Source organism: Pan paniscus, chromosome 1, assembly GCF_029289425.2.
Source record: "Pan paniscus chromosome 1, NHGRI_mPanPan1-v2.0_pri, whole genome shotgun sequence".
In the NCBI taxonomy this organism is placed as follows: domain Eukaryota; kingdom Metazoa; phylum Chordata; class Mammalia; order Primates; family Hominidae; genus Pan; species Pan paniscus.
Window position 1 is genome coordinate 67,970,493 of NC_073249.2, and position 14,654 is coordinate 67,985,146.

At 45.5% G+C, this 14,654-nt stretch overlaps 1 protein-coding gene across 3 annotated transcripts in view; it reads right to left on the minus strand.

Moving 5' to 3' along the window:
* CACNA1E (calcium voltage-gated channel subunit alpha1 E) overlaps positions 1-14,654 on the minus strand; it is a 498,274-nt gene that overhangs the window by 17,440 nt on the left and 466,180 nt on the right. For all 3 annotated transcript variants that reach the window (XM_057301979.2, XM_063603599.1, XM_063603598.1), the window contains 6 exons: positions 12,464-12,591; positions 7,171-7,267; positions 4,902-5,007; positions 3,923-4,030; positions 3,273-3,373; positions 2,871-2,977 (listed from right to left, as the gene is read on the minus strand). In XM_057301979.2, coding sequence (XP_057157962.1) covers positions 2,871-2,977; positions 3,273-3,373; positions 3,923-4,030; positions 4,902-5,007; positions 7,171-7,267; positions 12,464-12,591 — 647 coding nt within the window. The remainder of the gene's footprint in view (positions 1-2,870; positions 2,978-3,272; positions 3,374-3,922; positions 4,031-4,901; positions 5,008-7,170; positions 7,268-12,463; positions 12,592-14,654) is intronic.

Consider the following 14,654-nt stretch of genomic DNA (forward strand, 5'->3'; position numbering starts at 1 on the left):
GAACACAGCCTCCCTCACGATCTGGTCCCTACGTCACTAGCCTCCTCTTGTACCACTTTCCCCTTTTCTCCCTGAACTCCAGACATGGCGGCCTTTTTTAGTTCATTGGATAGGCTAGGCTTGTTTCTGCCTCGAGATTTTAGTAGAGGCCACTCTAAGAGTGCAGAACACTTCTCTCCAACTCCCCTACCGCTCTGTAAACTCTTTCTAGCACTTATCAGAACTGTAATTAAATCACTGAAAATGCTACTTTTCTTCTTTCCAATAATCCTCTGTTTAATGTCTGGTTTTCCACCATATTTGAGGGAGTGACCCTATCTGTTATGTCTACCACTATACCCCTAGATCAACCTCTACTGAACAATGCATGGCTCTAGAAACACAGATGGTTCTGAGGAACCAGCCTGCTGTTCCACCAGTGTCCCCATGTCAGGAAATGTACCAACATGCACCCAAAGGCTTCACCCAGAATCCTTTGCTTCCTCCTTCCTCTTTAGTCCAAGTAGCAAATCAATCACCAAATCCTATCCAGTCTTATCTACCAAATATCTCACATCTGTCTCCATCTCTATCCTGCTAGTCCAAGCTACTATCACTGATAATTTACACAACTGCAGTAACCTACGAAATGGTGTTCCTGCCTCTAGAAATGCTTCCCTCCAATCCATTTAGCCTACACTGAGTTCAAGAAAGCACACATCTGATCACATGATTCTGATGCATAAAACCCCATTATCCAAAGACAAAATCCAACTTCTTTATCCTGCTTATAATGCCCCCAAAGTACTAGCCCCTGTGTATCTCTCCAAATCCATAACTTAACACATCCCCTGAGCTCTCCATGCTCCAACCATCATGACAGTTTTTAGGTTCCTTAAACTTACCATACTTTCTCTTACCACTCTTGAAGAGCTTGTCTTCAAGTCTCACTCAAATGTTACTTCCTCAGGAAGGCCTCTCTAAACCCTCAAACTGAGTGAGCTGTTTCCATGACATCACAACAGCCCACCCTTCAGCATTGTTTGCCTGTATTGCTCTTGTAATTTCTTCTTCCAGATTTGTCTCCATGGGGACGTGTTCTCTGCCGTAGCCCCAGTGCCTAAGTCAGCTCTGGGGACATATTGGCTCTTAATAAATATTGGTAAAAATCAATGAGTAAATGGATCAATAAATACATGGAGAAAAGCCAGAGTGATCCTATGGTGGTGGGTTAATTTGTAAAGCAAATTGTAGATAAACAGAGATTGCAATTTAGGGGGTGGTGTCCCCCATTTCTAAGCCAAGGACTGCCAAAACAAAAACAACTCAAGCACTTTGGGAGGCCAAGACAGGCGGATCATGAGGTCAGGAGATCGAGACCATCCTGGCAAACACGGTGAAACCCCGTCTCTACTAAAAATTAGCTGGGCATAGTGGCGGGTGCCTGTAGTCCCAGCTACTCGGTAGGCTGAGGCAGGAGAATGGCATGAACCCGGGAGGCGGAGTTTGCAGTCAGCTGAGATTGTGCCACTGCACTCCAGCCTGGGCAACAGAGTGAGACTCCGTCTCAAAAAAACAAACAAACAAAAAACAGCGTAAACCCTTCCAGTGAAGAGGTCCCACTCTTCCACTCATACTTCTTTCCCTCCCTCCCTCCTACACAAGCAGAAGATAAACACTGACTTGTTTTCTGTGGACAGGAGAATTCACACCCTGTACTTCATAACATCAAATTATTAAAAAAAAAAAAATGACCTTGGTCATGACTCTCATCCTTTTCTTCTCTTCCAAGGATGTTGGACTTTGATCTCTGAAAACAGTGCTTTTCAAAAACAGTCCAGCCCCACAGGCAGAAAGAAATCAATGATCTGAGCAATTCCAAATGACTCCGACAGAAGTCTCATTCCCAAGCCCTAAGTATCACTCTCTTAGTAATTAACATAAGCGATTTGGTGTTTCCTGGTTTTGTAAGAACTGGGACTTTGTTAAACCCAATCACAAAAGCTCATTTACATTGAGTAGAAAGACTTGTGTTCTTTAGGTATGCACTAAATGCTTGCTGATGATCGAAATATAATGTTATGAGATACATATGCTATAGTAGATTAATTGGGGCAAAGGCTTATCACTCAGAAGGATGGGAAAATTCCTTAATTTGTGTTTTATTTTTACTCCTATTATAGAAAAAGTAAGTTCCCTTTCTGAATAAGGTCCCTTTTGTTCATTAAAGAAAACATGGTATAGTGAAAACACTCTGGGGTCAGAAATAAGGAACTTAAATTCCAGCTCCACATTCTACTAGCCAGGACTTTAGGCAACGTAGTTAACCTCAGTTAGTCTCCAGTTTCTTCATGTATAAAGTGGTGATATTAATATATACCTCCAGGGTATAGTAGGCTGCTAGAGTGGGAATCAAGTGAGATTCTGCAAATAGTGTCTCTAGAAGTGTCAACCTCAGGGAAAGCAGTAACTGCTGGTTCTATTCCCCTCTTACACTCAGCCAGCATGGCACCTGTGAGGGAGGCTCTATCTTCCAGCAGGACACTAGATCCACGGGGAAGCGATAATCAAGAATTAGTTGTAGTTCTGTTGTGAAGAAAAATAATCTCCTCTATAAGACCCAAGTATATTAAAAGACAAGTCAAACTCCCTTCCTCTGTTGTTCATTCACAGTGATCGCCGATGTTGACCACAGTGCTAAGTATGCTTAGTCTGCTTTTCTCTTACTCCTGCTGAAAATCACTTTAAGATATTCAACTTCAGAAAAAGGATCACTCAAGCTCAGAGTATTTGTTCTTGGGCCCTTCTGAGCAGTGAGTTTTGGGGTCTGCACAACAGCATGGGTGACAGATTGCAAGCAGCCATGCCAGGGATGTTTTGGTGCTACTCACAGGCCTGAAACGGGGTCCTGCTGGAGGTAAGGCAGGGCTTTGGCATTAGCAATGATCTCCTGAGGCAGAGATGAAGGCTCCATGCGCTGGAACATGGGGGCATTTTTCTGGGTAAAAAGAGGGAAGAAGAAGGAAAGAATTCCAATGACTACGGAGTTTGCTGTGGGGAAAATAAAATTAACATGGATAATACAGGCACATAACTTATCCCTTGTTTGACCATTTTAACCTTCAATCCACTGGGTTTCTAATTCCACGTCACTAGAAAGTTCTTGGGCCCCGCACCCATTACTGCTGCTTCTAAGTCCTTGCCGGGCACTATGCCCCAGGGAGGCACAGGCCTATTCCCTCCTGCAACCCCTCATGGCCCACCCACTTAGCAATGCTGGCATTGACTTTCACCTGTTCCTCCAGCTGCTGCCTCTGCTTCTTCACCTTACTCTGCTTATAGTAGTCCATGATCATCATTGCTGCATAGATTTTGCCCACAGTCAGGTCAGAGGCTAGAAACACAAATGTGGCATGATGGTGAACAGGGAGTAGATAATGGGAGAGAGTGAGGAACCTCTAAGTTTTGTTACCCACTCTCTGGAACAGGTCTGCGCTATCAGTCACCCATTCATCCAATGTATATTGAGGGTCCCCATGGTGCCAGGATCTGAGGATGCAGAGTGCATAGATCCCCTGATCTGTCCTCAGGGGGCTTGCATGCCCGCCTAGTGATGGTGATGATACTGAGGATAAGCAGTACATGAGTAAGCATCACGCCTACCATTCTAAATCTCTATAGCTAAGTGACAACATCCTTTCTCCCATGAGGGTTTGCTGAGCAGTATTATATGGAGGGAGAGAGCTATACACCCAGGAAGTCTCATCCACAACCACAGTGACCTATCTTAAAGAACATGTTTTATCCTTAAGTCCCTTTTGTCCTTATTAATTGAAAAGGGCAAACTTTCCTTATCTCTTTGATCACTCTGGGTTCCCCCCAAAGACGTAGTCTTCACATGCTGGGCCCACAGTGACAAGGATACCCAGGAGAAGACCCGAACCTTTGGGCATGGGCACAAGCAGATCCAGCATCTTCTGGGATAGGTGAGGCCAGATGGCTAGGGTCTCCTTTTGTAGCTCTGAGTCTAGCTGCTGCCTGTCTGCACCACCTAGAATAAGATAAATTACTAATAAATAGAATAGACCCAGAAATAACCAGGAGTGAGGGAGGAGGTGAAGGTAGGAGCTGAATCAGCAGGGCACCTCATATTTTAAGAGGAAATCTTGGCCCTAAGTGACAATGGATCTTGCAATACCAGGTCTTTCTGCTAAAGAAGCAGAACACATTTTGGCTCCCTTTTTCAGTGACTCAGGGATATCCTGCCAAGAGATCTGAGGCCCTCAGACTAAGAGCAACTTCCTCATTCATTCTAAAAGCCTCCCAGGTGCTCAATACATCAGAGGAGAAAATAACAATAGCTGCAAGTACGTTCCTCTGCCTTCTTATCCATACATCAATCCCTCCAGCAACCCTAACTCCATAGTCTGAGTGACCTGATTTTAAAAAGGATTTAGATTGCACAAGAGCAGAAAGGCTAAAGGTCCACCTGGAAGTAGTAGTAAGCCTGTTCTCTCCTAAATCAATCATTAGAAATCAAGAGGAATAAAACACTCCCATGGCCTCTATGACAGCATCTTCTGCCACAGAAGCCTCTCAAGACTTCAGAGAAAATAAACCATATACAGAAAAAAAGGACAAAATTAACCTCTGGTCAATAAATATTTCTAGAATACCTATTGTGAGCCAGACACTGAAGATCATATACTTTTAAAGCTGAAAGAAGCCCTAGAGATTATCAAACCATTCACTGTACCAGAAGGAAAGGGCAATTATTAGTTATTGAGTCAGATACTTGATGTTCAGATGACTGCATTGTTGTGTCCTTAGCTGGATAGATGACAGTTCAAATATCTCCATCCTGTGCCACCTGCATGAGTTGTTCCAGAATTCCTCCTTCCCACCTCCCTTCCTAAGCTTACCTTTGGCAATTTTAATGTCCAGAGCTGTCCGGATCAGAGCCATAAGTGTGGAGGTGAAGTGGACCGTCATGTCCTCAGCTACTGGCATGTTCATCAGGACCAACCTCTGTGTGAAAGAGAAAAAAGAAACAGCAGGCAAAAAAAAAAAAAAAAAAAAAAAAATTGAAAGACATCTCAGTGAGAAAGGAAGAAAAGGGCAGAGGTCAAATGCACAGACGAAAAAGAAGGGCAAGGATCCCCATCCCCTGCCCCAGTCCTTCTCTCCCTGCTTCTCACTTAAGGCTCATTTGCTGCTGTTTTGTTGTTGTTGTTGTAGTTTGTTTGTTTTTTCTCCACCAAGGGAATGATGCCAAATTCCAAAGGGAAGGGGCTTCCCTAATCATTCAGTAAGGCCCCCCCATGGAGTCCTAAGAATGTCTTTATTAGGGATGGGAAGTGAGTTCTAAAAGAAGTGGCTCAAGGAAAGGAGTCAGCTCGGGGAGGTGGCTCCATTCCCTGTTCAAGGCTGCTCCATATTTCCACTTGTCCCATGAATACCCCCTGAAACTCATATGGAAATACAGTGAGAAATGAGATTTTGCTTTGCTTATCTAACTTGAAAGATGCATCCTGGTGCCCCCTTTTTGAGTCTTTAATAGATGAAATTTGCCCGCACATGGTTGAACATGCATAAGTCCAACTTGTCTAAAGGATGAGGTGGAGCAGGATGGACAAGGGGGAGAGTGCAAACAGGCTCTGGGGTAGGAGGATGGGGAGAGCGGAGGAGACAGAACGAGGAAGGGTGGCCCAGGCAGGAGCAGAGTGGGCAGGCCTTGTTCCCCTCACCCAAAGAAAGGGATCACACTGAAATGGCCAAATCCACTTTCCAGAGAGTATTTTGCTTTTGGAGCTCTTTAACTTTTCCTCCAATCCCCGCTCCCCTTCTCCCACCAAGCTTCATCCCAGAAGTACAAATTCAAGGCCACATTCTACCACCTGGTACTTTTGGATGTGGCCATCGTGAGCAAAAAGGATGCCAGCCCCTAAGCTGTGCACGAGGAGCCATGTACTGGGGGGAATGAGGGTCCCTAATGGCCATGTTCCAGTGAGATGCTATCTGGGGCCATACAACGTGAGGTAGCAGCAGGAGAACGTCCTCTGGCAGAACCACCAGCCTGGCAGAGAGGGAAGTACCTCTTCCCAAAGAAGGGTCTCTAATGTTCCATTGCAGCATCCTGCCTAAAGCTGATGCCACATGGTGTCTTAGAGTGGAAAGCCAGTTTCTTGTTTGGATTTGAGTTCCATCTCTCTCCCACTTCTTTAAACATCTAGAGAAGTGGAAACATTACTATGATGTGTTCCTAGGTGAATGAAAGAGCTCCAGAGTTCTGGGTCAGTCTAAATAGCAAAGGGGAACTAACAGTAACTATTACTAATGGGTGGCAAAACAACTCATGTCCAAAAGCTATGAGCACCCCAAGGGCAAGTGACTCCCAGTGTACAATAATCTCTAAACAGCAAGCCATGGGGGAATCCACCCATAACTCTGGGGCCAGGCCCCATAACTATGTTATGCCAGTAAGTCAAATTTAATGCTGAATACAACTTGTGCCCATTATTTCCCTTCCTTTTGAGTATTTCCAAGAGAATGGGGTAGCTGGGCTAGTGGAATAGAGCTGCATTCCTCAGTCTATCACAGGATGGAAGACAGGTTCCTCTTTTCTTCTTACACCTAGAAGGAACCTATGCCATTCTTCCTATGTCATGGGTGAAAACATTTGTTATGAGTTTTCCTCTCTCCTAAAAATTTCTTGTTTAAAGGAATTTTCCTTTCTCCTAACAATTCCATGTTTAAAGGAATTTCTGCATGATTTCCTTATCTGATTGAAGATATTTCTTTGCATATGAGCACTGATAGCTGTTTTGCTGTAGGCTTCCTTCTTGCCCATATATGCCATCCCACAGGCCACCACTCTGCCTCCTCTAAAAGGAAACACACCACTTAACACTGCTTGTCAGGTAACTCACTCACAAGAAGCCACACAGTTGTAGAAACACAAAATATCACATAAAAAACCATGTTGAACAGTATTAAAAACCATTCCTTGTATTGTCTCATGAGTTCGTCCTCCTGGGAACCTTCCTGACTCTTCAGTCTCATCGTGCCTTTCCTCCTTAGTTCCCTCCTCCACCTCCCCAGCCTGGCTTCCTCCCCATGTTCTGGCCTCCCCACAACTAGATCCCATTTCCTGTTGGTCTCTAGCCCAGAACAAAGGAAGGGGTGGTCTACCTTATATGCCACTTTGGAGGGACATCTCTTGCCGAGGCCTAGCGGAGGTGACATGAGAGTCAGCATTTCATACATCTCAGTGTAATGGATGCGGCCACTGCTCATGGAGGGTGGTGAGTTGGGATGGGGTGGGTTAGCGGGGCAGTGGGGTGGCAGGGAAAGGAGAAGGAAGTGGGGAGAAGGATGCAGACAGGTAGGAGAGGAGAATAGGCATTCCCAGAGAGCAAAAACGAACAAAATACAGAAAACAGGAGAAGAAAAACAAAACAAAATGGACAAACGGGAAAAGAATAGGAAACCTGTTAATCAAGGCAAATCGTAGACATGACTCCATCCTGGTGCGGTTTATATCACGCCCCACACAGACCCGGGAAAACTGGTGGCAACCTTCAGTCCCTATGACTCTCCATGGGAACAGTCACGGGGTCTCATTTTCTCCTCGATTAGCATTCCCCTGACTTCCCTGTTCACTTCATCCCTCCCCAATACAACACAGCTTATTTTCAATTCCCAGGGCTGTGTGTGAGCGGTATAAACCGGATAGACGGTGCTCCAGCCATGGGTTGGAGTTTCTGACCCCGGCTGGGGCGCTGGCCTGGAAGTCAGGCTGTTCTCCACTGAACCCACAGGCAGAACGTCGTGTATCCCCCCTCTGGTGTGTGTGTGCAGCAGGAGGCGGCGTCTTGCACTGAAGGTGGTGGGCTGTGCTTGCTGCTCAAAGAGTTGGCCCCGTTGCTTCCACCTGGCTCTGTGGACAAGACTGCTCTTTATTCCCCAGCATGTGCCAGGTCAATGGCATGCTGGGGACAGAAGAAACAAAAACAGGAGGAGGAAGAGCATCTTGCATGCCATGCTACCCTCCCCAGCTCTCCCACATGCGGCTGCGGGTTTCACCAGGGTGGAGTTTAAAGAGTCTCAGCAGAGGCAGCTGTCCAGCCTCCTGAGTATGGAATCACCGTGTCACCATCCCAAGCCAGCTCTATCCCATTGTCCAGGCTGGCATCCTTCCTGAGCCTAGGTCGTCTTCCAGCTGCCTGGGCAGTGCTATGCCCCAGGGAGCCCATGCTTCCCTCCACTTGCACCAGGAGAGGGTTCCTTACCTAGCAGGCTTGGCCTTACATAGGGGCTTAGTAGAGCCATTGGGATACAGAGAATTCCCTGGGTATGGCAGATTTGAGCAGGGAGGTCCTACTCACCCCTGAACAATATCCTTGGTGTAACTGACAAGAAGTGACTTGGAAACTATGACAGCCCCCTCAGATCCCTCACAGCAACCCATGGCAGGACCCTAAGGTAGGGACTCTCTCAGTAGTGCTTCATTCACTGTGATCTTCCCAGACTCTCTGAGCTATTACTACCTTCTTCCACACAGCACCAAATCCATGCCTCTTTTACCTACTCTCACCTCTTGCCCTAATTCTTTGTTTCTCACCCCTTCTGTCCTATAGCTTTCATAGTCATTCTGACCAGACCATCCAGGAGCTGGGAGGGTGGGATCACTAGGATCATACTCCATACATTACATATGGGACGATGAGGCTCTTTTGCTAAAATGAGGCTTCTCCATCTCCAGTGAAAAGAAGCCAGAATTCTTTTGCTGGGTTAAAAATATTTCTGCATTCTATAGAGAAAGGAGAGGTCCCTCTGATTAACTATACAGACTAAGGTGGACCTGTGTGTGTGTGTGTGTGTGTGTGTGTGTACATGTGCATATACACACATACATGAGTGTGTGCATGTGAAGAGAGTGATCACACTGGTCTTCATATGAAGTTCTTAACTCTTCTGCCTTTTCCCCAAAGTATGCCCTTATCTTTATATAACAGCTGCTGGTTCTGGAAGGGTTTGGACCTCTTTAAACTCAAAGGAAAGCAACATGAAGGTTCCCTCATGTGGCGCAGTGGTGGTGGAGCAGAGGACAGAGAGGAGGGGTTAGATGTTGCATCCCACGGCAGATCATGGCTGGGGACTGGGAGGCAAACCTTGCAAGCCACCCTGTAGGGGCAGTTCTCTCCCAGGCCCAGAGGAGGCGAGATCACCCGCACTAATTTGTACATATCCTTATACGGGATCCTGCCGCTGTAAAGGAAGCACAGGTGGGTTAATAGGACACTCAGAGAAGGGTGGAAAAGAAATGACAGCTTAGCCATGAAGAGGATGGCTGAAAGAGGTCAGAGCAGCTTCTTTCCTTGGGCCTGGCAAAGCCAGACCAGGAGAGACTGAAAACAGTAAGCACCAGAGAACCATTACCTTGCCAAACTGCACTGCTGCAATTTTCTAAGGAAATCAGAGCCTGGTCAATGCCAAAGGGAACTGCCTAATGACCAAGAGCACCCCATTATACCTATCTGGACCATACCTGGCCAGATGCAGACACAGCCCTGGCTCTAGCTAGGCTTCTAGGAACAAAGCCTGCCAATTCACAAATGACTCAGACCGCTGTCCAGAGCAGATGTCAGGCTGCCTTGAAGTGGACTGCAGAACTGTTTGCTTTTCACAGACACTGATTACAGTCAGTTACTCAGACCCACTTTTCAGGGGCAGTGGGAAGTCAGTGGCTTTCTGCAGTCTGGAAGAGACAAATTTCCCATTAGGCTAATTAGCAAGGAGCACAGTTGGCATGAGGGAAATCACAAAGGGCTTTGTTTCTCTTTGTGACAGATTTTTCTGCGTTCAGCTTGGGCAAGTCTTCTTTACTCAGTAGGAGCCTGCTGAGGTCTGTGTTCAGAGAGCAGCCAGGGAGGAAGCCATGGACACTCTCCCCGCAGCCCTCTTTCTGCCACTCAGCCAACAGCAGCTTGGCTGGAGCCAGTCAGAATTCTAGCTATCTTACCAACCCTTTTCCCAGGAGCCCATTAGAGAGTACCAGCTTCCTATGGAAGGGATAGAATTAATGATTGATTAATTTTCAGTGGCTACAGCATCTTCTCTGTCAGCGTCCAGAAAAAGAAGCAACACCCAGGGATCTGCAGGTCTGTATACACCCTGGAACAGACCAGGGTTTCCGCTGGAAATTATAAGCACAACATCTCCACCTCTGTGCATTCAGTCCTTGCTTGCAACTGTATGGAGACTATTGCTTCAGCTCAGCTTTACTCTTTCTAGGCTTTTTGAAATTTGAGGGTTGATTCCTCCTATTCTTCCAGATAGCAGCTCATCAGTACCTCCAAGTCTCTCAACTCTTGAGAGGAGGTAATTTAGCCAGTTGTCCTTTCATTTTGCCCTAGTGAGATTGGGAAGTAGGTGGGTTGGGAGTGGCTATAGACTGACATTTTTTGCAACTGGTTTCAGCCCCCCTTTTGAAGACATTGGCTCACATTACTTTTGTTAGTCTTCCTCACCCACCTTATAAAGAAAGCCAACCAAAGTCTAACTAGAATGAATTACACTGTGAATTACAAAGCACACAGAAGAAATTCTTCTTTGTCTTTATGCTCTTTCCCAGTCCACACGTCTGAGTCTCATGATTCATCCTCATGGAATCATTTCTTCCCAGCAACTGGAATAAGTAGGGAGGAGCATGTTTTATACACACAGCATTTGGATCCCAAGATAAGTGAAACCACAAGAAGCTGGGGTTTCTGGAAGCCAAGGATACCTGAGTGAGCCCAGATGAACAATGGACTTTTTTGCTCACAGTTGGTTTCTCCTCTTGGGTGAGTGAAGAGGTCCCTTCTTAGGCTCCCAATCCCATAGATATCCATGGTAACAGAGGCTGATTTTCTAGACATTCCAATTAGCATTCCCGTGTGGTTATTGTCGATTATAATAACAGTTACACATGATTTAATATCATCCTCACAAACACCTTGCAAGTTATGTAGGTATCACGATCACCATTTTACAGGTAAAGAAGCCCAGAGTGGTTACGTGACTTGTCCAAGGCCATGGAGCTGAAGACACGCAGGCCTGGCTGCCTTCTCCTCTAACACACTGCCCATTGCTTTCTAAGATCTATTTATTAGAAAGTAAGACCAGAAAGAAAAAGCTGTTGCTCAGCCATTGTAATAGGAATGGATTTAGATAACTCTGTACCCTAAGTCATTAATAATTAATGAAGGAAAGAATTCTGATTCACCCTTCTAGTCTGTAAAACAGTGACCCAAGTTCAACAGCCTCACCAGAGGATAGATTTTTGGGAAAAGTCTCTGATTATGAAGGGGGTTCCAGGTGGAAGCAACTTGGTCCATGCCTGTAAAGGATAACATTTCTTGCAGTATTTTTCAGAGGGGGACCAGAATGGATAGAGGATTGGTGAGTTAAGACCCAAAAGCTAAAATGACCTGGAACAGAACAGTTCCTTTGGAGTAAGCATTCATAGAACTCTCACCTTGTCCTCAGCCATGAGGGCCAAAATGCTGCCTTTATACTCCAAAGCAGGGATTAGCAAATGTTTCTGGCAGTAAATTTTTTGACAGTAAAATATATAGGTTGTTGCAAAAATGGCCTACAATTACTTTTGCTCCAACCTAATATTTCTGTAGTAAATACTTTCAAATTTGAGGACCATACCATCTCTGTCACAATCACTCACCTCTTCCTTGTAGTATGTAAGCAGCCAGAGACAATACGTAAACGAATGGTTGAGCTGTCTTTCAATAAAACTTTATTTGCAAAAACAGACAATGGGCTGAATTTTGCCCATGGGATGTAGTTTGCCAATCCCTGCTCTAGAGCCTAGAAGGCACGCTATCACTTCAGAACTACTAAACAGCAAAAGAGACAGTAAAGAAGTTATCTTCACCAATTCCTACCATTTAATTTAGTTCCATGTAATAAAAATCCACAAATGTTTAAGGGAACAGTTGGAAGAACAACTTGTTTGGTTTTTAAAAAATAATTTCAGAGTTATATCCAACTGTATCTGTTGAGAGGAACGAGAAAGAGAAAACACTCATAGTCACTGATCATGGTGGCCAGATGTCCAGCTGGCCAAAAACCCTTGTCAAACCCCCTGATAACTCAAAGGAGTCCACTAACCATTGGCAGAAAAAGATTATTGGAAAGTTCTCTTGGGATTGAGCCCAAATAATCTGAGGTGAGGACTGGATGATGAGACCAGCCCACAAAGGGAAAACCCTGTCACAGAAGGAAAGAGAGGGGAAAGGAGGATACAGAAGTCTTTGGTGACTGGCTTGATACCAGAGCCTCTTCTATGGGCCACAATCAAGAGGAATCTCCTTTCCTTCTGTAACAGGCAGGCATTTGGGTGGCTCCAATTCCAACCTCTTCCCTGGGAACTCCAGAGACCTTTGCTCTGGGCCCCGCTTGGGCGGCCGAGGGGCCTACGCACCATGCTGCTCGGTCATATTCTGCCCAGACGCGGACAAACTCGTCCAAGTGGTGAGGCCCCAGGATGGAGGAGTCCCGAGTCAGGTACTCAAAGTTGTCCATGATGACGGCCACGAACAGGTTGAGCATCTGAAGGGCAAGGGGAAGAAGAGGGATTAGGGGAAACCTAAAGCAGAGCTCAGGAAGCAGAAGAACAGGCTTCAGGGCAAAGAAAAGAATTCAAAAGTTTGTAGGCCTGAAGTTCCTAGCTCAAGCACCACTGATCTTGCTGAATGCAACACGTTTTCATTATTTGTACCACAGTTTCATTGTGTGAGCATTCTTACTTTACATTTCTATGCCACTTCATATTTGTAGAGTACCCCACAGTCACTTTTATTATCTGTTCCATTTATTTAATTGTTACTGTGGCAGCAGAGGGAACAGCAGCAGCCATAACATTCTTGAGGGCTAGAGGAAGTCAAGGCCAGATGCTAACCTTCCCTTCCCAGCCTCTCCCTTCATTCTTGCTCCACGAAAGCAGCCAAAGAACAACTGGTAAGATGTTTTACAGCTGACAGCATGGCCTACTGTTGTGATGACTTTAAGCTGTTCTTGGCTCTTAAGCAGTTTCTAAGTCCCTACTCTTCCACTTATTTGTTTAGCCAGCCTTTACTGTGCACCTACTATGTTCCAAACAGAGATTCAGGTGCCAGAGATGTGAGATAAGAAAGTTCTTGTCCAGAGGTATATTCCCATGCCCAGCACAGGGCTTACAGCACAGCAGGGCTTCACTAGATGTGGTTACTTGAATGCTCTTCAAGACTTCTTTGATACTGAGTAGAGACTGTGATGTAATGGAAACATACAAATGGACAAATTTTAAGAGCCATGAAAGAAGCACATGCAGGTTCCAGTGGGGACAGAAAAGAGTATGAAGGCAACTTCTCCTGGCTGAAGAAAAAATGTATAAGAGGGTTGATGTTTGAGTACTGTTCACCATATAGACATGGGCATGGAGGAGGGTGTTTTAGCAAAGGAGCCAGAACAGAGGTATGCAGGGACAGGGAATAGTCAGGGATCTGCAAGGAGGGCGGAGCAGGCTGGATCCAAGTGCCGGATCACAGAAGCATCTCATACACTGAGCTAAAGAGTGTAGACCAGGATCAGTGAACTGGTCAGATAGCAAATATTTTAGGCTCTGCAGGCTGTGTGGTCTCTGCTGTAACTATTCAGTTTTGCTGTTGTAGCACCAGACAGACCATTTGTATACAAATGAACACGATGGTTCTGGTAAAGCTTTGTTTATGGACACTGAAATTTGAATTCCATGTAATTCCATGTCATGAAACATCATTCATCTTTTGTTTTCTTTCCTCAACCATTTAAGAACGTAGAAGCCATTATTTCACAGGCTATACAAAAACAGGTGGTAAACCTGATTTGTCCCAAGGGCTATAGTTTGCCAACCACTGATCTAGATTGTTCTGTAAGCAACAGGAACTACTAAAGGGGTTTAGAGAGGAGAGAGATAAAGTGACATTTGCATTCAGAAAGAACTCTTGGTAGCAGCATGTAGGGTGGGTGGGAAACCAAGGGAGGATGTTGCAGTACTCCTGAATCTACCAGGGGCAGGATGACAGCACAGACCAGAGTAGAGAGTTAACAAAGTTGGAATCGACAGGACTTGATGTTCAACAGCACTGTTTCCTTGTTTCCTGGCTGCCCTGCTCACCCATTCACTGTATTTCTGGCCCAGGTTCTTGGCTGTTCCCAGTTAGTGAGATTCAGTGGGATACCCTCCTGTGACCCAGGCCTCAACTAGTCATTAAACCCCATTTCCCTGGGCACAGTGGTTGGTGATCCCATCAAAACCAATAAAATGGTATTGAATCTTCTGGGCAAAATAGTTCTTCCTGTTGCTCTTAAATGTGTGAAAATGTGAGGTCTAGAGCTGCTGCTACAGCCATCTTGAGATGTTGATATTTGCACTCACAAGGATGGAGCAAGGTGGAGGCAGAGATCTGTAAATAGAGAGACCTGGACCTGGTGATATCATCTGAGCCCCATATCAAGCCTGCTGTGCCCCAGGACTCCTCATTTACAGGAGCCTGTAAAATCCCACTTTACTGAAGCAGATTTAGCTGGGCTTTCTGTCTCTTGTAAGTGAAAGGGTCCTGCCTGATAGATAACAACTGGTGGGAAAACTGGAG